Source organism: Telmatherina bonti (assembly GCF_933228915.1).
Source record: "Telmatherina bonti genome assembly, chromosome: 9".
NCBI lineage: Eukaryota > Metazoa > Chordata > Actinopteri > Atheriniformes > Telmatherinidae > Telmatherina > Telmatherina bonti.
Window position 1 is genome coordinate 14,691,317 of NC_136627.1, and position 22,006 is coordinate 14,713,322.

General features: G+C 39.2%; 2 protein-coding genes across 2 annotated transcripts; one reads left to right on the forward strand and one right to left on the reverse strand.

Moving 5' to 3' along the window:
• Window positions 1-922: 922 nt before the first annotated feature.
• On the forward strand, window positions 923-12,235 carry fam118b (family with sequence similarity 118 member B). The gene is made up of 7 exons (XM_079246598.1): window positions 923-1,279; window positions 2,325-2,414; window positions 2,669-2,921; window positions 8,932-9,159; window positions 9,923-10,051; window positions 10,204-10,501; window positions 11,175-12,235. Exons 2-7 carry the CDS (start codon window positions 2,332-2,334, stop codon window positions 11,243-11,245), a joined length of 1,062 nt encoding a protein of 353 aa, XP_079102724.1. The 5' UTR covers window positions 923-1,279; window positions 2,325-2,331; the 3' UTR covers window positions 11,246-12,235.
• Window positions 12,236-12,375: 140 nt separating this feature from the next.
• On the reverse strand, window positions 12,376-20,569 carry srpra (SRP receptor subunit alpha). Its single transcript, XM_079245832.1, has 15 exons — window positions 20,495-20,569; window positions 20,240-20,377; window positions 19,825-19,908; window positions 19,558-19,721; window positions 17,717-17,877; window positions 17,468-17,630; window positions 17,197-17,347; window positions 16,987-17,105; window positions 16,629-16,750; window positions 16,454-16,540; window positions 15,432-15,604; window positions 14,256-14,469; window positions 14,001-14,164; window positions 13,573-13,671; window positions 12,376-13,433 (listed from the first exon to the last, which is right to left on the reverse strand). Exons 2-15 carry the CDS (start codon window positions 20,360-20,362, stop codon window positions 13,305-13,307), a joined length of 1,953 nt encoding a protein of 650 aa, XP_079101958.1. The 5' UTR covers window positions 20,363-20,377; window positions 20,495-20,569; the 3' UTR covers window positions 12,376-13,304.
• Window positions 20,570-22,006: the final 1,437 nt, after the last annotated feature.

Here is a 22,006-nt window from a genome sequence, read left to right on the forward strand (position 1 = left end):
CATACCATTGAGTGCAGTTTTTTTTATGTTAAACAGCAGATGGCAGTGTAATAATGATTTTACTCGAGGTTGATCGGCTGACGTGGTGCAGAAAAACTTCAGAACTTACGCAACATGGATGTTGCAGGTGGATGCAGGCCATCTGGGACATTCCATACTGTCTGGTGCTGTCACTGACTGTCAGCTTAAATAAAATGGAATTAGTCTTTTAATCAAAATATCGGTTTGTTTTTGTTTTCTCAAACGTTGCACATGGTAACTTCATAGAAAGTTTTCAGACATCAAGGTTGATTTTGATTCCCTGGAAATATTATCTAATCACGTGCCGGTGAACTGTATAATTCACATTTTATCATCCAAATCAAAATCAAAGTTACTGCAACGACATTTCTAATATGCCGCAATCTGCGTCATAAATATGATGGTTGTATAAATTCCACATTAAGTAAACACTTGGATGTACAACCATTTAAGGTCGGGCTTTTGTTGCTTTCAAATGCTTCGTGTAAATCTCTCTTTCCGTGGTTTAACATACTAAATCCCGTTGATGTCTTGTAGTAAAAAAAAAACAAAAAAAAACTTTAATGATATTTTACATTTTGCATAGCAATTGTAAAGTATAACAATAATGTTTTCAGTACCATTTGAAGTACTAAATAATTACACGTGGTCTTAAAAATCATAAACAACAGTATTATGAGGGGATTGCAGTTGGTCGTACTGTTCGTGCTGCACATGAAGGCATCATAAAAGCCGACGCACATCAGCGCAGGCGGCGACTTCCAAAGGTTTCTCCAAACTTTAACACAGACGGCCAATGGGTTGAAAGTAGCAGCAGGGCTCAGAGTCGTTTTTCTGTATAGCGGTACTCTGGGGAAGTTAAACCACAGCATGCTAGTTTAAAAGAAAAGCTAATGACGGATGCATGCCGCTATCAGCATGAGCAGCAACACTGAAACCATTTCTTTTTTATAACAATCTTAACGCAAGTTGGATTAAAGTAAAAAACAAGCTTAACGTTAGCAAAACGCTAGCTTGTTGCGCTTTAGCCGAGAATCGTTTGTCTTGGGTGATTCATCATCTCCCACTGTCCAGAGTCTGACGTTCAGGTTATCGGCCTAACATCAACACCATCGAAAGCTCAAAGACTCCTGGACTCGTTTGTTTTCATCTTATTTACAGTCTGAATTCAACAGGACCGAGTTTCGTCGACTTTATTATCGAAGAAAATCCACTTGAACTGAAGTAAACACGGGCGCGTTGCCTTACCTGTCTCAAGGTAAGTTTGATAACAGATTAAGGTTAAGCTGTACATGTATATCAGCTGGTGAAGTGACATTTAAATAAGTTATTTATTGTGTGGATTGTCGCAAGTGTCCCTCGTTACTAAGACATTTCAGCTGGCATTGTCTCCCCAGAAACCGAGTTGAGCAAACGGTGTTCATACTGTCAACGTGGACACTTAAAGTAGGCTCACGCTGGACATGGTAAAAGTCCGAAAATGTTTGGAAAATAGCTTTTAAACAGAACTTGTCCACTTGGTATATAATTTTTCATAGATACAAAGGTGACCTTATTGGCGACCAAAGTTGTTTTTTTTTAGTTGTATTAACCCCCTCTTTAAACGGCATGTGTCATTCAGGTGAGTTCCTAGAAGGAAATTAATGAAATGTTCCCGGTAAGAAGCATTTAATCTGAATGTTTTTCTTTGTACCAGCGATTATTTCCTGTCTGGTGTAGTGGGTTTGAGTTGTGACTGAAACAAATGACAGCAAACACTTGTGACAATTTCAAGTATGCAGAACTGTCGAGTCCTACACGAGTCACTGTTTATTAGGGGTGGGAAAATCGAATCGAAAAAATCGGAAATTCGGATTTTTTTTTTCTTCACAATTTTAAAATCGATGTTTTTTCTTTTGTTTGGTTTTTTTTTTTTGTTGTTGTTAAAAAAGAAATATTTTTTTTAATATAAAATAAATAAAATTATTGCACTATAAAAATTTTTGTGATTTTTACTGTTTTTATTGAACGTTTTACTTGTTTTCTTGGGCATTATAGCAGCAGAATGATGGTCTGGCTTCTGTGTTGTTTTTTCCTCATTGAAATGAAGAAAAATGACTAGCAAAAAAAAAAAGTTTTTTTTACTTTTTTTTTTTTTAATCTACAAAAATCAACAATAGTGGAGAATTACAATTTATATCAAATTGGCACCCCAATAATCAGAATCAAATAAAATTGGGACAAAAGCATATCGTCACAGCCCTCCTGTTTATGTTATGAAACCAAGCCCTTCAGAAACAGCTGGTCACGTTTTTTTCTTTCAGGAGCTGAATGGCCTCTGTTGTAGCTGTGAAAACTGAAAAGCGACCTGCAACTGATCCACAGGATGCAGACTCAAATGCTAAAAAGCCCAGGTAAGTTCATATGTTGCCCCGGAACCAGTCGAACCTCATGTCTATTACTGCCTCAGTGTTTTGTGATCAAAATCTTTGTTGTTTTTTGTTTTTTTTTTTTCTAATTTTTGCCAGTCCTAAATAAAGGTAGGTTTTAGTTTCACTTTGCATGCTAGCATGCTTGAAAATGGTTTGTTTAACCGTCATGCTGTTGAAAGGATTTGGGAAGCACCATCTTTGGAATGATCATCACTCAATCTCTGCCTGCCCCAAAGGAAACTGCTGCCCAGCCTGAAGACCAAGCGAGCACCTGAGCTTGTCCTAGTGATTGGGACAGGGGTAAGCTCTGCAGTGGCCCCTCAGGTTCCTGCACTCCGCTCCTGGAAAGGTCTCATCCAGGCCTTGCTTGATGCAGCCAATGACTTTGACCTATTAGAGGAAGAGGAGAGTCGGCGTTTCCAGAAGCACATGCAGGAAGACAAGAATTTGGTGCATGTGGCCCATGACCTCATTCAGAAACTTTCCCCGGTAAGACTTTTTGAGCCTTTTCTTCTCATTACTACTCCTTTCCTGCACATGCACAAAAAAATGCCACACAAATCAGGTCACTTTTGTTTCCTCAAAAGTGAGCTGGAAACATTCTGCCTCATCTTTCACAGATTATCAAAACACCCTAGTCTCATTTAAAGACCTGTAGGTCATGCAGTAACTAGGTACATTTAAAATAAACAAAAAAAACCATCCTCCTACAACTAACAGCATTTTTATAGTATATGTAGTGCACAGCTCTCCACTGAGGTGTTTTTATATTTCCGAATATAATCTTAATCTCTAACAATAATAATTTTCAACTCTTTAAGCAGACCCTTTTCTGGTTCTCATTAAATGTCTATGCCAAGGTTTGTTCGAAATGCCACAGAAAAATACGACATTGCCTCCTTTTAAAACAGTTCATCTCCAGCTTTTTTAATTGCAAATGATGTTTCTGACTTCTGCAGGCGGCGTCACGGTTGCATCCTTGGTGCTCAAGCTGGTGTTACTGCACACTAATTACGCTCAGGAGGTCTTGAAGCAGTTTAGCATTAAAAAAGACAAAAGTCACTTTGTTGTTCTTGTGTCAAACAAACCTTGAAGAAACTGTTGTTAAGAACTTTTGCTTTTAGGTGGTACTTTAACCAAACATTCTATTTTTTACTAAAAAAAAAAATCATAATTAAATTATACAAATAAAGTGGATTCTCTAATCTAAAAATAAAAGATTTAAGTACCATTAAAGCATTTTATTTATGTTTACTTCCCACTGAACTATATTACAGCTGAGAAGAAATCATTAAAGGGGTGCTATTATGGTATTTCGAGTTTTCTGAGCTTTTTACAGTGTTACAGTGTTGAATCCTCATCAGACATGCGAACGGCACTGTTTTTTTTATCACCTAAACGCATGTTTGAGTTTGAGTTCCAGCACGCTCTCCGTTCGGTTTCCATGGCGACGAAAAACGCGTCGTTTTAGAGAGTTTTTTCTACTTGGAAATCCTTGTGACGTCCCGGGGGATAAGGTTCGGTGATTGGTTACCTTCTACTGGTTAACAAGAGCATGTACAAATACATCAGGCAGGTGGAAAACGTCGGATAAAGTTATTTTGAACAATGGCTGGTGAGTTGACCAAAGAGAGACATCCTGCTGCATTCGTTGCTGTGGGTTGCTGTTTTCCACTTCGTTTTCAGGGTCTGATTCAAGTTCCAACATGTAGGGCTGTATGCTATGTGTTGACATTGTATTTTTTTTTTTTTATTGAGTTCATATTAGCCTAATCCTTCTGTTTATGATATGTTATGATGACGGCGAAAGCAGGTGCGGCAGTGGCGGGAGGCGGGGCTTAATGCGGAAGAGTCTCAATCCACTCGTTTTGCGGAGGGTCGGTCTGAAGTAAATAAAGCGATTTGTGACAATAACTCGATCAATCCCAGCCCTTCTGGTCTCAGAAGTAAAAATAAATTAGCCTGAAATGCACATAATAGTTCCACTTTAAAAAAAAAAAACGAGAGGGGGGGAAAAGAAAGTCTCCAAGATAAAATAAATGCAGCTTGATTTGAAGCTGGGCTGGGAGTGGAGCAGCCTCTCGCTACAATCTACAGAAGGGTGGAGTTGGACCGTATTTTTATGTAAAGCTCCACAGTCTATGTTCACAAAGTTATCTCTTCTGTAAAGATCAGACATAGACAGGAGAAAGGGATCTTTCTTTCATAAATAGATTTTATCTCATCATTTTGTAGATTTGAATTGCTTTCATTGGCTATCATCATTCAGTGCCATGTTTGTATATGACGGTTTTCTTGCTTGGGTTAGCTCGACACCTTATTGTTAGTAGTTATCATTAGCAAACTCCTTGCTTAGCTATGCAACATACTAACCTCACAACCTCATTAAAGCTAAGTGAAATTTGTTTGACTTCAATCCTCTGTGAAGTTAATAAGATCAACAATTTTCCAATTCAATCTTAAGTATTGGCGAAGATTTGTTTTGTGGTCACTGGGTGGATGGGAGCGCCATCCATTCGCATGTGATGTCAACCACATCGGTGGGCTGTTTGTGAGGAGTTGGGTGGTTCAGCCGCAGGCCTCAGTAAAACAATCATGGCGGTGTGATTTATAAAGCAAATTACATTCAAACAACTCTGACATAGTTCAGACAGAGAGGCTCAAAAAGTTATTTTAATTAGATGCTTTTTATTAACTGAGCATCTTTGCAAGATGTTGCGTTGAAGAGTGAACTTTATCCACTGGTGTTTACAGTTTAATCCACAAATACAGTGCCTACACGAGTAGGAAGTGAAATAGTGACGCTGCAGAAATGCCTCTGGGATTTAGTTTGACATCTACTTTGTTCCTGTTGCTTAAAATAAGAACTTCTGTGTTGAAATGCAGACATGGAAATGCATTAAGGTGTGTAGATGTGTCATTAATTTCTTCCCTACAAAGCCAAATGTTTAGGAGCATAATAACTTAATACTATGACATACTTAAGTCATGTTATTTTAATAGATTTTACATGCAGTCAGACAATACACACACCCACATAACATTCCCAGTTTAGCTTCCAACAATCGGCTGTGTAACACTCCAACAGTGGAGTGTGAGAGGTAGACATATAGTTAAATCTTTGACAAAAACATAAACGAGCTGAGTATTAGGCAAATCAGGATTAAGAAAATTTCACAGGTGACGAAGAGGAAGAAACAAGTTCTCGTATCCTGAATCTATCTAAGCTGGGTCACCCAAACTGCCTGAAAATTCCTGCCATCTAACCACACGGTCCTAACAAGATCTTCACACGAAACTCTTCTGGACTATTTCGTGAGACAATGCGGGGAAAAAAAAAACATTTAAGTTGTTTCTTTACACATATGGTAATAAAAAATATGTCCTTGCATGTGTGTACATTGAATATGTGCAGCTTTAAACCAGTGAGATCATTACAACTGAATTTTTACGGCAAAGATTTACATATGACTGAGTTCTCTTACTACTAAACCAGTCTGGTCTGGAGCAGGGCTGGCAGATGGGAGTCTTAATACCGTTTGCCTCCTGTGTTAGTCATGTCTCATCGCACCTTTGACATTGATAAAACACGCTTTGTTTCAGGCCTCAGCCTGTTGGAACAAAGGGAACAAACAGCGCTTTTATGGCTTTATCCATCGTGTTTATTTCAATCCACAGTCCGCTCCTGTTGGCTACAGACACAGCAGCGTCTAGCACAGCAGGTCTGAGGAAAAAAACAAGCACAGAATAATGTGAACCAGCACCCCCTCCAACCCCACGCCCACCCCCACGCCGGCCCAGATTTTTCATTCAGATTTACAGCTTCATCTAAACTTAGTGAGTTATGGTGCAGCATGTAAGCACGCCAGCTCTCATTCACAGAAGCCATGCAAATATTTTTAACATCAGGAATGAATACTGTCTCCTGGCTTTATATGGTAGCCTGAGTGAATGGAAAAGTTATAAATAAAAAAAAAAACAAAAAAAAAAACAAAGTACCATTTAATGTGCAAATATATAAAAATGTGCCAAAAAATATATTTACTGAGGTTACTTTAACATGCTTTCATAACACGAACATTTGGTGGACTGGAAATAACTTTTGTGAATCCCATCTGACCTGGCAAAGCTTAAAATGACATGACTCAGCAAGTTACTTTGTGGGACAGCACATAACTCTCACCTGACAGAGCAGCATCTTCTTACATTGAATATACCATAAGACAGATGTCACGCTCCGGTCCTTTTCAGCCATAATCCTGCAGTTTTTTCATGTATGCCTGCTCCACCACACCTGACTCAAATCAGTCATTGTGCAGAACGTCATTGGCCATTGGATCCATTTAATAGAAGCTAGGTGTGTTGGAATATGGATGCATGGAAACTTTAAACACTCCTGCCTTAAAAAGAAGGAGCTCTCCCCTAGAATTTCTCTTATTACAGTGTTTTTGTTCTGTAAGTTTGTTTCATGTCAGGACAACTACATCTACTGAATGAAAGCCACTTGGAACATCGTCCATACCTCCACCAAGCTTTATCTATCCCCTTACTGGTTAACAAAGCCTAGTTCACGTTTCCTTTTTCATGGGTTTTTACAAGATTGTTTCAGATTTACTTTGCTTGTGACCAAAAACCCAGCTAGTGAGTTTCCCCAGGTGTGAATTACAGCGTTGCCCTAAGACAGAGAGCCAAATTCAACACTAAATCCAACCCATTTTTTAATAGCTTTGCCTTCTCATTTAGCTAAACTGGGACCCTCATTATAAAAAAAAAAATGTCTTGGGAATGCTAATATGTGCAAGGGTGTGAGACACCTGCCTTCTGCTTGGTTAATTCCAGGAACAGTCGGCTGAGAGTTTAACCCACTTTTATGGATTTGTGTATCAGCAGGGTTACTGTTGTCTGTAATGAGGTACAGTAGAAGTAATGAGGGTAATCTCAAGTGAAAATCTCAGACTTCCTTTGTCATGAATCTTTTTTAAATCTAGGCAACAGTAGGGCTAATCACACGTGAATTGACTGCTTGTTTTTTAGCTTACTTCAAGCGAGTATGGAAACATTTAGTCATCTGTTGATAATGATATATGCAGTCTTCTGTTTGACTTATCATGCATACTTGTTGAAAAAATTACTTATTTGAAAAGTTCATACATTTAAGGCTCAGGATCATTCATTGCCACTGAAATGATTGGTATGACATAACCAAAATAATTGTGGAGAGGGATCAATGCTGCTGCTGTTTGGAGGAAATGTTATTTATTTATTTAGGATGTATAGCAGCAGGGCTGTTTACCTGCGTTTCAGGTGGACATTACGTAAGTTCTGAGATAATTCAAGGACACGGTGATCAAGAGGGTGCTGTATACGCTAGATGTGGATAATGAGCTTCTTCCTGTGGGATGGATTCCTCTTGTTTATCCCATTAGGGCTGTAATCTGCATGTCAGCAGAGTATTTTCTTGGATCACCTTGGTCACTGCATCTTTACTCTGGCCTTTGCTATTCTTAGCTGTTTGCCTCTCGCTGCCTTTTTTTTTTTTTTTTTTTATCTTCTGTGCTCGGCCAGGTAAGACTACGAATTAATCTGTGCAGTTGCAGCACTTTATCTCCTCGCCGAGGCGATGTGGGATTTTTGCTTAAAGTGCAGGATCACAGATGCCGATGAGGATGCTGTCATGCAGATGTTTTTCCAATCTGGGAAATACTCTTACATCCCACCCAAGATGCAAGTAGAGTGGACATTCCTGTTAAGGGAGGAGCCTTGAAATGTCTCCTCCCTCCCGCTTAAGGCGAAGCAAAGCATATTCAAACACACTTCTCCATGCTGAAGTCCTTATGTGCATGACTGCGTAATTATTATGTATCAGGCAATTATTACATTCTTTAGCACCATAATTAAAAATCCCATTTAAAGGAATTTGCTCTACACAGCCCAAGTTGCTTGTAAACATTCAGCTGTTGCTCAGCTGGAGCGCAAGTGCACACTTTTTTATTTTAACAAACGCGACGCACACACGGTCAGCTCACATGCTATCATAAGCCAGTTCCATTGAAAGGCTTCTTATTGTGGATTTGTAAAAGTTTACTTCAAAGCTGTTGTAATTTCATCAATGCTTTTGAGCGTTTTTCCCTCGTATACTTTTCTTTTTACCATACTGTAGTTCCCCAGCAGCTAACATATTGTATTCATGTGTGAACTAGTGAAACACTTCAGAGGTAAATTAGCAGTTGCTTCGCAAAGAATAATGTCTTAATAAACATAGATGTAGCCTTTCTTTTTTCCTGTGAAGTTTCCAAGTACTGTAAAAAGCCTAAATCTGGGTATTTCTTTGTAGTCACCATAACTCATCATCCTAACCATAAAGATAGACAGAGATGTCAGAGTTGCTTGGATAATATGCTAAATAGAGCATTTCTTATGTGTTTGCAAAAATGGTATTTTCTATCTCTCCTAATAACTCCTGTTCTTGCTATGTTTTTTGTTGTTTTTTTTTATATAGAGAACTGGAAATGTGCGATCCACATTTTTCAAAGACTGCCTGTACGAAGTTTTTGATGATTTGGAGTGCAAGATGGAACATGCAGGGAAACATCTGCTGCGTTCGGTGCTGCAGTTAATGGAGAGCGGTGCGCTGGTCCTTACTACTAACTTTGACAACCTGTTGGAGATCTACGCAGCCCACCAGGGTACAAAACTAGAGTCTCTAGACCTGACAGATGAGAAGAAGGTAAACACTGCTTGGATTCTGCAAAGACATACATTGATCTAGCCTGACACAATGCATGCAGTCAGCTGTTTTTTTTGTTTTTTTTTTAAAGAGCAAAGGTCAAAGCATGCGCTGATGTGGACACTTGTGTGTTGTCAGGCTGCAGCAGCAGCATTTTGGTCAATATTAAATGAATGGTTGGGTTTTCCTTGTTTTCCGAGTAAAAGCTTTATTGTTATATGTTCTCTCAGTTCTCTAAATGGAGAGAATTGTTCCATAAATGACCCTGAATAGTAGCTTTTCTTTTGTGCATGGGGTTGAACTGACAAAGTACACAATCAGACCAACATTTATGAGATTTTCTGTTTGTAAAGTTCCCGTTTTGCTGCTTTAGGCGAAACCCAGATACTGTTTTACAATGAAAGATCCTCCTTTGTCTCTGACAAATGGAGGAAATGTTAAAGGTTGAACAATATTTGTTTTTGGATTACGGTGGAGCTTCATTAAACCTGCCATCCAGCTGCGTCATTTATGTTCCGCTTAACTTAAAGATAGCTTGTTATAATTTTTTTTTTTTGAGAATTTAACTTTGCGAGGAGCGATCTAAGCGAGAGCTATTTCTTTGCCTGCCAGTTCTGGTATTTATGCCTCGTCTCCATCAGGGCTAATATCCTCTGCTCAGTGGTTTTAGTCCTTACCCAGTCAGAACAGGATTTTGTTCAATGAACTGTTAAGCGCATATATGTGTGTGTGTGTGTGTGCATGTATGTGTGTGTGTGTCTAGGTGTTGGAGTGGGCTCAGGAGAAACGGAGGTTAAGTGTTCTGCATATCCATGGTGTTTATACCAACCCCAGTGGCATTGTACTGCACCCTGCTGGGTACCAGAATGTACTCAGGAACACTGAGGTTATGGTGAGTATTAAAATTCTGATAAGTTTCTTGGTCATGTTACCTTTGTCAACAATATCTTCTAATAACTTTTACTTTAGAGTTCTTACAAAATGTTGCCAACCTGCCTCTTGTTATGAGGGATAATATCTCATACCTACTGGTGTTTTCTGCAGCGGGAGATCCAGAAGCTGTACGAGACCAAGTCTTTTGTATTTCTTGGCTGCGGACGCACGGTAGATGACACAACCTTCCAGGCTTTGTTCCTGGAGGCGGTCAAACACAAGTCGGACCTGGAACACTTCATGCTCGTGCGGCGGGAGGATGTTGGTGAATTCAAGAAGCTGCGTGACAACATGCTGGACAAAGGCATCAAGGTGATCTCCTACGGAGATGAGTACGCTGACCTGCCGGAGTACTTTGAGAGGCTGGCCAATGAGATTTGCAACCGGGATGTGTCCACCAACGGCTGGGGTAAGGATGATGGTTCAAATCCAGTTTGCTAGCTCATAATTCTAGTTTAGTCGGTCTGTGTGAAAGAGGTACTTGACTAACACAGTTTACGCAGCACAGATCTACAGTTGTGCTCATATTTATTCATACCCTTTTATTAAAGGAGGACAAAAAACAGCTCTCTGTAAAATAAGCTGAAATTGACGAAAGTAATAAAAATGTTATAATCATTACATTATTTTCTAATTGTGGTTCAATAGAAATATATTTTTTTAAAAAGCAAACAAGATAATTTATTACATCACTCATAAACTAATATTTTGTTGAACAATCCTTTGTTTACGCTACAGTCAGGTGTTTTCTGTTCCTCTGTCAGACTTCTGCACCTGTTGACAGGTATTTTGTCCCACTGTTCAACAGAAAAGTGCTCTAATTTGTCCAGGACCGATTTGTTTTTTTTTTTTCTTTCTTCAACTCAGTTAAATGAAAAAAAAGTGTCTTATATAACGAAATTATATTTTTGCAAATTTTTGGTTATTGTTCCTTTTTTAAGTCTCCAGCTATTTGACTGTTGTAAATTCAGCCTTTTCTTTAATGAAAGGGGATGAATACATGTGAGCACAACTGTAAGTGGTTTAAAAGGTTGCCATCTTTGAAGCTGTTTCATTCATTCATGTTAAATTTTCATCCACAGGGTCACCCTCACAGAAGGAGGAGGAACAGCAGAATGGCTTTAACACACAGAAAAGCCTCCTTCAGGGTTAGAACTGAATGTTTCTTCTTGACTTTGAGAAGTGGCCACTTGCAACGGACATTTGCAGAGAAACACAAAACGCTGCCCAGCCAAGACTCTGTTCTTTTACTGCATGCTGGTAGATTAAAAAAAAAAAAAAAAGGAAAATGCAGGCCTGTTGTCGATTTTCACTGATCACACAAATACACAACTGACTTTGCAGCATTGTCTGGTGTTTTGCAACTTATCAGTGAAGTCCTTTTTATTTCATTAGATTTTTTTTTTTTGCTAATTGTTCTTTACAGGCATGTGGTTGGAATCGGTCTTTTTCTCTCCAGCTCTTCCAAGACTATTTCACCGAGTGGTATTGTTTTGGTTTTTTTTTCTAGTTGACTTGGGTTTCCATTGAATCCCTAAAAGCTGTCAGTATTTCTCAGGCACTCACTATATTCCATTTACATGTAGCTCTTATTTAAAAGGGAGGAGTTCTCGCTACCAGTCCTTGCTCAACCTCAGCCTGCTTTCCTTGTATGTACTTTAAATGTTGTTAAAAGCAGAGTGTTTGCAATGCTGAATGCCAGCTTCATACATGCAGAAGAGTGAATGCTATGTTTCCACTTTGGCTTGATTGAATTGTTGTTAGATTAAGGCACATGGTAAAAAGAATGCCTGTTAGAACAATTGCTGTTCTAACAGGCGACAACACACTACATGCTCCGAACTGAAAATGCTGTTGATGAATTGGATCCCAGCCATGTAACTGGGATCATTCGCATACTAATGTTTGGAAAAGGATGAGTGGGAATAATTCTCAGAATCGAGGGGGATGAAGTAGTTCATGTTCAATTAAAGCTCAGGTGTGTGTTTTCACGGCAAAGCACGTCCCTGCCAGTTGCAATCTCTTTGCCATGGACAAGAAGTGCCGATAGTGTTCTTTGTAAGCTTGTTTTTGTATTTTTAATATGTGCATGTGTTTTCTGGTGTAGTATTTATAAGTACTATTTTCAAATAAAATAAATCTCTGTATACCACCTGCCCTGCTGTCATGTTTGCATGTCTAGTGATTACCATTACGTGGTCTTTCTTTGTATGGGATACTCCCCACATGCATCTGCACCATATAACAAAGCAAGCTTACCATTATTCCTCACATGTAGCAGCTTTATTTAGAAACGTTTACATTCTCAAATTAGTTCAAATCTTCACTATAATCCTTGATTCTGTTGTATTGCACTACCACAATTCAAAGGGGCGCTAAGATCCTTAAACGTATTTCCTTTTGGAAATGAATAAATCAAAATGGAAAATAAATAGAAGGGCCTCATACAGAATAGACTTAAATCTTTGGGCACCCCAACAAAGAAAAATCAAAATAACTTTGCATCAATGAGCTAAAGGATCAAAGTCTTTATTTAAAAATGAGCTGTCAGGCTGGTTAGTTGAAATGTGCAGAGTTAAATGGATCAATCCAAATGAAACCAATGCACAGCTGTGAGAGGATCAGCTCCGAGACCAGTTTTGCTTTTTTTTTTAATATAAACAGTTTTGTTCATCTGAGACCTGAACTGCCACAGTATTCTTAATGGGGAACCATCCATCTAATGAAAGCATTATCTAAGAACAGAGATGACAACAGAGGCACTATGGTCACTAAACCTTCCTCTGTAAAGGTGATCTCATTTACATGAAGAGGCGGAGGAACAAAATGCAGACGTCTTCACTGTAAACCAGCAAACTGGTAACTCAGCCCAGGTCCAGATAAAATGTCGTTGGGAGGCAGATTCATGTTTTACAACTTGAGCTGATCTGAAGTACTTTCCAATTTGCCCCATAAATAATAAAAATGGTGGTGGTGGGGGGGGTTTCTTCTTGGTTTACTGGAGAAAAAAAAAACATACTTGCAGACGAGATGCCCATCTGTCCTGTACTGGAAGAATAAAGTCCGTGAGTTTATTTGTGTGATGCGGAGTTGAATGGGCAGGACAGGAGCATGAACAGGCAAGCTAGCAGGACTGGAACTTCTCATGGCAGCGAGGCAAAGATACTGTTGGCTTCCTGGAAAGTGATGAACAGAGGAACATGCAACCACTCTTAAGCCTTCATGAGGGCGCTGACCACAGCACGGGCGTTCAGGCTGCGCAGGTCGTTGTAGGTCTGTCCTGTGCCCACAAACACAATGGGCTGGCCTGTGATGTAAGTCATGGAGATGGCAGCGCCAACCTGCAAGGGAGGAAGAATGACGCATGAGTGCTATTGGCTTTCCGAGTGGAAATTATTTATAACATAGCAGAAACTAATCATCAACAGCTTTTTTAGGATCCTGAGTTAAAGGATAAAGTGTGTAGAAAGAAAAGCGTACCTTATCATCAATAGTGTCAAACTTGGTGAGAACAATTCCATCAATGAGGCGAGGCTTATCAGACATGGAGTGATCTGCCAGAGCTTGATTAAACTTCACCTGTGGACAAAAGAAGAACCTGAATCATTCAAGTGAAATCTGATAAGGGCACAGTTAAAATGTATGAAACTTTTGTTTTTCTAGTCATGCTTTAGAGGTGCAGCAGAGTGTGGAGGAGGGGGGGGGGGGGAAACATCTGTGTAAACATATCTGTCTGAAAAAACACCAGATCAGTGGAGCAATGCTGCCCTCTGCTGGCCTGTAGAAGCACCTGAAAAATCACTTCCTTTTTGGTATTAATTTCTTATGAGATTATCTGGATCTAAATAAATTCCATCCCTGCTGATATAATCAGGCTCAGTTGTTACATTTGTTTTTAGAGATCTTACCAGCTGGTCAACCGCTTCATTGCCAACCAGAGCCTCCCCAACAAACAGCACCAGATCAGGCATGTTGACTGCAATGAGTTTGGCCAGGGCTGTCATTAGAGGGGCGTTGTCCTGCATCCGCCCGGCAGTGTCCACCAGAACAACGTCAAAGGCCTGGTTGCGTGCTAGAGGCAGCAAACATGGACTCTTAATGCGATGATGCGCTATGATTATTTCTGATAAGAGGTGAAGAAGAATAACGTGTTATTCTTTTACCATAGGCTATGGCCTCCATAGCAATTCCTGCTGCATCTTTTCCGTAGCCTTTCTCATAGAGCTGGACTACGGGCTGTCCTCCGTGTTTCTCAGGGGGGTGCAGAGAGTTCAGGCGACGCTGATGAGTGCGCAGCTGCTCCACTGCTCCGGCACGAAATGTGTCACAGGCTGCAATCAGCACAGTGAAACCATTCTCTATCAGCCAGTAAGAGATCTGGACCGAGACAGAGAGAAGTTTACTTCAACAAGAGGCTCAGAATTAAAACAGGAAACGTCTCGGAGTCTGTCTATATGCAGATGCAGGCTCATCGTCGTGATTCAACCATGTTATGGCTAAATTCCTACACTTAATAAAAATTTTGATTTAGTGAGAATTTTAAAATAAAGCCACTGGAGGAAAAAAATCTTTATACACCATCAGGGGTCAATCAAGTGTGTGAGAGAGCCAATACTGTCCACTGTAACTGTCTGGATTGATCAGGGCTTCTGTAGGGCTTAAAGCCCATCAGATACACTTAATGGAGATTCATGAGATGGTGTTAAAGATGAGGTTTACATGAGATAGAGACCTAACTGGTTAACATTAACCAAAGGTTGGTATTGGGATAACCTTAACAGATCATTCGACACATTAACTGTAAAGCTTTATGTACATCTCCATTTAGTTGCAGGGCTACAGAAATCAGACAAGTGTGTTATATCTGTTCTATGTGATCAGTTATACTAGATTAATGCTATTTACTAAGTTATGAAGTGGGATTACTGTGGTATCTAACTAAAAATGTGTGGTTGAACAGCTCTAACCCTTAATTATCTGCACTGCACATGTGACTGAACTTGTAAGTGCCTTTTCAACACAACTGAGTGCATTTGAGCGTTGCTTTTTGTGCCCCTAGAAGGCAAACACTTTTTAAATTAGCTTAGCTTTATTTAGGTAACACCTATTCACAAAAAGCCATCTGAAGACGGTTTGCAATCAATTTCATCCAATTAAAACAAATCCACATTAGTTTAACTTATAATGACTGTTATGATACAAGCCAATTCATGAAAAAAAAAAAAAGATCCTTAGTGACTGGAGTGGGGAATGGGCTATATTACAATTACTTGTGCTGTACATTGTGTATAAACAGTGTACAGTGGTCTGATTGTACAAACACAAACATTGTATCTCACCTTTGCCAGGTTGGTGGACTTCCCGACACCATTCACACCACAAAAAGTGATGACAAAGGGCCTCCGCTGGATCTGCGCCTCCATGACGTCTCTCAGGATGTCCACTCTACGCTTGGGTTGCAGGATCTGCACCAGGGACTCCTGCAGGGCCTGCTTAACTGTTGAGGCCACAGCTACACACACACACATACAGGAAGTTTTGTCAGCCTCTACCAGTACAATGACTGCCTTACACACTACTAATGCACTCTGTTGTCATTTACTTACATAAGAAATGTAATTACAAGGACATCAAGTTCAGAAACTGTGCTTCTGATCTTCTTGTATAACTCAATGAGACAACCTCAAATCTATGACTAAAGTTAGACACAACACAGCCCGAAACTAAACGTTGCCATGTTGTGAGTTGTACACATAAGCTGGAAAAACAGATGAGAGACAAAGATGCTTTACTCAACAGAGAACTGAAGCAATTATTCGTGATTCTCATGAGCATTTAACTGAAGATGCAGATTTTGTATGCAAAGAATAAAATTTGATTGCATGCTCACATTTGTAAATGTGGTACCAAAATACAATGTCAAAGCTTTCCACAACTATTAGATGGCCTTTTAACATTTTCTAAATGAGCTGCATTTCCAAAAATGACAAACTCATCGAACAGGAAGTGTTTCTTGGCTATCTGCTAACCATAATGTGGGCGGGGTCAGGACTAATAACGTTAAAACAACAGCGATATGATGCACAGGAACAATGGTGTGAGATCATTTCTTACATAAAGCTGGTCTCAGCAGTTCTTTAAATCCATTCTCTGTATATGAATCCGAGGGGAAGACCATATTTAAATCTATTTGCCTCGTAATTACCCAATTACTGTTTGCAGAAATGCATTACAGTAATCACATTACTCTTCCCGGCAGGCAGATGCTCTCAGCAGAAGTGAAGTGAAAACAATGCATGGGAGAACTCAGAGATAAATACTCAAGTTTGCACATGTTAAATATTTGTGAAGGTGAACTTACTGGTGAATGTGCCCATGACTTTGCCCTCCAGTTTTTTGGCAACAGAGTCACACAGCTGGGAGGCAATGTCGGCCGCTACATTCTTTGCTAAAGAGTCATGAAGAAGGACGTTGATAAGCGTACAAATAGATGCAGCTGAAGTAGTGCAGCGACTGAAAGAGGCATGATATCGTACCAATGAGGTGGTCTCTCATCTTGTCCAACACCGGCTCCATGTCTTCCTGAGACAGGCTCTTGGAGCCCACCAGACCCTTCAGCATCCCAAACATTCCCCCAAAACCACCACCCTTTTTGGAGCTGAGAAAACAAAAATAAATGGTCAATAAAAGCTTATAACCAGCACAAAAAACAAGAAATTATTAAAAAAAAAACAAAAAACTATCTATATATATATATATATATATATATATATATATATATATATATATATATATATATCTCTATATCTATATCTATATCTATATATATATAGAGGGAGGGGGAGAGAGAGAGAGAGAGAGGGAGAGAGAGAGAGATATAAACACATTTGCTACCTTATCTTGCTTGTTTCGTTGACAACCACTCCATCGTCTTCCTCTTCTATGTCCTCTTCCTCACTGGACTCATAGTCGACAGACTGCAGATCTCCCTTCATGGAGTTTAGCTGCATTCCCTAAAACACATCCAAACTCATTTACTTTTACATCATTAGAGCGATTAATGCAGATGAAACTTCTTTAGCAGTAGGAAGAAGGTGTACTTACCAGGTCCATTTGTGCTTCCTGGTTCTGTTCATTACCATTAGGAGCACCATCTCCATTTTTGGCACTGTAGTCCAGTTCCTTGGTGCTGCTACCAGCATTGTCCCAGATGCGCTTCGGTTTCTCCCTTGGCTTTTGAGGCTTTGGGGACTTGCTGCAAGCAGGATAGCAGAACACCAAAATAATGCAATAGACATAAGAATAACTGTTCTGACCACAAACTCACAAACGTTGTTGTTTGTGTCAAGTAAGTCAGTGAAATCAGTTGCCTTACCTTGGCTTTTCAGCAGTCGCCCCCATCCTCTTACGCAAGAATTCCTCTCTCTTCTTTTGCACGAGCTCCTCAGGAGTCAAGCCTTGGTTGCCATTACCAACCATCTTCTGGCCAGAGGTTGAGACTTTGCTTTGATCCACTTTGGGAGGCTCAGGGACAGGAGCTGTAACGTATCAATTATAACTGGTTTGAGATTAAATATATATATATTTTTCTATAAATTATTTTAATTTCACCTGAAACACATACCCTCTTTTTTGGCATTTTTATTCTTCTTGCCACCTTGTTCCTTCCCCTTGTCCCCACCCTTCGTCTCAATCATCGACTTCACAGTTTTTTGGGATTTCTCGGACTCCTTATAGGACCGCATTATGGCAGGGCTTCGAGTTTTACTACTCTGCTCCGCCTCTCTTTTGGTGAAGAGTTGATGTTAGTCATCATGGACATGACAAGGAGAAACTTGGTTTAGTGGATCGCTTCACAAATCTATCAGACATTTATTTAAAAAAAAAAAAAAAAAGCCCTTCTTGAAACATTTGGACAATTTTGAGCCGGCATTAACATGCATCTCCACGCACATGTCCAGTCACAGCTCTGTGTGACTGGAACAACATCAGCTCCGAGTTCCTTAAAATTACAGTACATTAATGTAGATTCCACTATGTACAGGTTAAAGCTCCCTGAGTCACATTAAATGGCAGCATTTTACATTTAGCAGACATCGTTATGAATGTCCCATGAGGGAAGTTCATAAATTAAGATTCACACTCTGCATATGTTGATTTAAGACCTACGCAAGGTGAAACTTTTATTCTAAACAAGTTTCCATTGGAAAAATCAGAACAGTGGAAACTTCCCTCCTCTTGAAAAGAAAGTATTCACTGCCTGGATACAAACATCCGTTTTCAGGTGAACTGATTTAAAATCTTTGGAAATAAAAAACTGGCAAACGACAGGATGAACCCCTTAGGAGCTTTACTCCATAGAAATGGACACAATCACAAAGCCTACGTTTTCTGTGAGTGATAAATTTTTCTTGTGTCTTTTCCTATACACTGGGACAACTGAAACCTAGCTCCCTATGCAGAAGCTCAGCAAGTGCTTGTTAAAATAAACCAGGATTCATTTTTGTGTTTGCATGAGTAAAAAGATCTAGTTAACAGCATCCAAATTAGTTTCCATTATGGAGCCTCTGGATCCAGGTAACTCAAGGATCTGAATAGGAGCCCTCCAGGGTGCCTTTATTAGGAGGTTTTCTGGGCACACCCATATGGTAGGATGCTTCAGGATTAGCATGAACTCAATACAAACATTACAAGCCTCCTCTGTGCACAAAAATGGAACGTCCCAGGATGAACCAAAAAAGTGTTGCTGAGTCTTATATGTCAAACCACCCTGTTTAGTCTGTTGCTATAACAATCTAACAACAAATGGAAGGATTGCTAAATGACTGTCATCATATGAGACTTAACACAATTGTAAACACAGACTCAGCAAAGCTTACATGGTGCTTACTCTCAGCTATCCACTTGTGATCAGACTCCTAAAGACTAACTAAAAGTCTTAAAACACCACTTTTAAGAGATTCTTCTACTATCAATGGCCTATGTGGATAGAACTGACCAAATTCATATTGATTCACCATATTTTGCTACAAAAATAAGCACAAATAAGTTATGCTACAGTTTTTAATATGGAAAACAATGTGACAAAGTCATACACAAATTGTATTATTGAATTGTCAAACAGCAATGCAGCTGCAGAACTAGCAGTAATAGTGTGGGATGACGATAAAGCTGTAATGTTTGCACCATAAAACTGGGGAAAAAAAAACCCATAACATTGTAGAATGGTGAGCATTGTGGAACAGCCAACCCAATTAATTCACTTTTAACTTTTTAAAAGTTGCCAGGTTTTTTCTTGCCATTAAAGCTGAAATGTAGCTAGCTGAAGCAATCTGTCCAGCTGGGAACAACAATACCAAGCAGCATATGTTAAAACATGTGACATATGATTTAAAGTGCAGTATCCACTGTTCAGAATATACAGTGCCATCTTGCAAGAAAATGACACAGCAGAGTTAAACTTACCGAAGAAGCATTGTGAAGATATCCTCAAACTGAAAACTGTTGTTGAGAAGCTTCAAAGCCCCCTTTTGCACCAGCTCATTCTTATAACGATCCCTGAAATGAAGCTGGACATCATCTATGAACTTGTCCACATATGTCAGTGTCAGGATCTTTTGAAAACCCACCTGCAAAGAGATTGGAGAGAGATTGTAAACTATTACATTGGAAAATGCTGCTTAGAGTATATGTTTTATTCCAGTTCCTGTAATGCCCAGTAAAGAAACTTACCACAAAAATCAACTCAAATTCATTGTCCAGCTTGTATTTTAAACTCAGAGCCTCATGAGTAAATGAATTGTTCCCACTTCGCTCCTGTAACACAAGCAAAAGGCAAATACATAATACAGAAAACTAAGCAGATTTTATTGCTAGTGCTGGCTCAAACTATTTAACCCCCCCCCCCCCCCCCCCCCCCAAAAAAAAGTGTCAAGTCATTGCAGAGAAAGCTGTATAAAATCTTACATATCCCAGTTTCTATCTAACCAGCAGCCTGAAAGGAGTTTGTTTATTCCTCCAGCATTACGCAATAAGCTGGTGTTTGCTACCAGTTAGCACTAGCTTAGTATTAGCTGTCCGAGCTATAGAAGAAGTTCAAGAAACAGAGACAAGCTTCCTAAAGACATAAACTATTTGTGAGGCTCACCTGGAGAATCACCGAGCGAATTAAAGCGTTGACTGGCCCCGTGAAAGATTCAGTGACCCCGGTTCCCTGAAAACACCACAACACTATCCCCCCTTTGCTGAAGATGGTGAAGAAATCCAGCATCTTGCCACCACGTATCTGGAATTTTTATACAAACACACACCCAAAGATAAAATACTAAGTCAACCCTGTGATGTACGAATGACATTATAAACAAAGTGAAAATGTCTATTAATAAAAGCAACGAGATCATACCAGAAAATAAGTGAACGTATATTAAATATCCCACGAGTGTAACCCTAACACCGGTGGTAAACTGTTTTAGACACGTCAGACGCTGAACCAGGAAGTGACGCATTTTCCGGTCATTTCTTCAGCGCGTGCGTACTTTGATAAATCAACCAAATAGTCCACTTTTTTTTTGGAAAATTGGGATTTCTTTGCTTCACAATTTTAAAATCAATATTTTTGTTGAAAACAATTAATATTTTTTTCAAATAAGTAAAACTAATACATTATATATTTTTATTTTTATTTATTTATTTTTTTGTCATTTTTATTGTTCTTCTTTGTAGCAGCAGAATGATGGTCTGGTTACTGTGTTTTTTTCCCGGTTGAAATCAAGAAAAATGACTAGCATAAAAAGTATTGTACATGTTGCAATTTAAATCGAATTGGCCCTAACAAGTTCTCATTTCATTCTAGCTTATAAAAGAATAAAATTACTTGGGAAATTACCACCTTTTGTTATGTAATTAATATGAATTGAAAATCTGTTTGAATTGAGAATCGATTCTGAATCGAATTGTTACCCCAAAAATTGTAATAGAACAGCATCATGAGTTGTTGTTAGATTCACATCCCTATTTATCAGGTACTCATTGAAAAGCATTGAGATGTACATTTTCTAAATTAGTAGAGTGTATTTATAATATTGGAGGCTATAACAAGACTTAAAACTTAAATACTTTTTTCCAAAATAACAAAAAGGTATGCAGTGGTTGGTAAAAAGTGGTTGGTAATAAGAGGTTTTTTTTTTTTTCAAATTTCGTGCTGAAGGCAGATATTAGTGAAGTAGCTGGGATGCTTGAAGACTGGTGTGGAGAACTCAGTAGTTTTATGATTTCATGGACTAGCATGCAGAAATGTTTTGTACATCCAATGAAGTGATAAAATATGACCAATTTCCCAAAAAAGTGTTTAGAGTTATGCCTATTATTATACTATGATCTATCAGTCTCCCTTAAATGAGAAGGCATTGCCCTGAAAAAGCCTCATGTTGATGGCAGCATATACTGCTCTGAAACCTAAATGTACCTTTCACTGTGAACAATAAAAAAAATCAATTATAAGAAAATGGGAGAGTTTTCTTTTTCTCACCTCACTGTATGTTAAATGCATTCCTGCCAAGAAGCACATTTTATTTACATTAGAAAAATATTTGTTTAAATTTATATAAATGAACTTTTAGCCCTGCGATGGACTGGCGAGCTGTCCGGGGTGTACCCTGCCTGTCGCCCAAAGCCGGCTGGGATAGGCTCCAGCTTCCCCACGACCCTGAATTGGAATAAGCGGTTCGGAAAATGAATGAATGAATGAACTTTTAGCCCTGAGATGGACTGGTGAGCTGTCCAGGGTGTGCCCTGCCTTTGGCCCAAAGCTTGCTGGGATATGCTCCAGCTTCCCAACGAGCCTTCATCCGTCTAAGCGGTTAGGATTATGAATGAATGAATAATTAAAATTTTATTTAAATTTGAAAAAAAATCT

What these genes read in the sequence shown, in the direction of transcription:
- fam118b (XM_079246598.1), top strand. Translation starts at nt 2,332, where the DNA reads ATGGCCTCTGTTGTAGCTGTGAAAACTGAAAAGCGACCTGCAACTGAT. An exon ending in TCAGGAACACTGAGGTTATG is followed by an intron (nt 10,052 to 10,203) that starts GTGAGTATTAAA and finishes TGTTTTCTGCAG; the next exon opens with CGGGAGATCCAGAAGCTGTA. An exon ending in TGTGTCCACCAACGGCTGGG is followed by an intron (nt 10,502 to 11,174) that starts GTAAGGATGATG and finishes TTTCATCCACAG; the next exon opens with GGTCACCCTCACAGAAGGAG.
- srpra (XM_079245832.1), bottom strand. Translation starts at nt 20,362, where the DNA reads ATGCTGGATTTCTTCACCATCTTCAGCAAAGGGGGGATAGTGTTGTGG. An exon ending in GCGACTGCTGAAAAGCCAAG is followed by an intron (nt 17,348 to 17,467) that starts GTAAGGCAACTG and finishes TCCTGCTTGCAG; the next exon opens with CAAGTCCCCAAAGCCTCAAA. An exon ending in TATGGAGGCCATAGCCTATG is followed by an intron (nt 14,165 to 14,255) that starts GTAAAAGAATAA and finishes TGCTGCCTCTAG; the next exon opens with CACGCAACCAGGCCTTTGAC.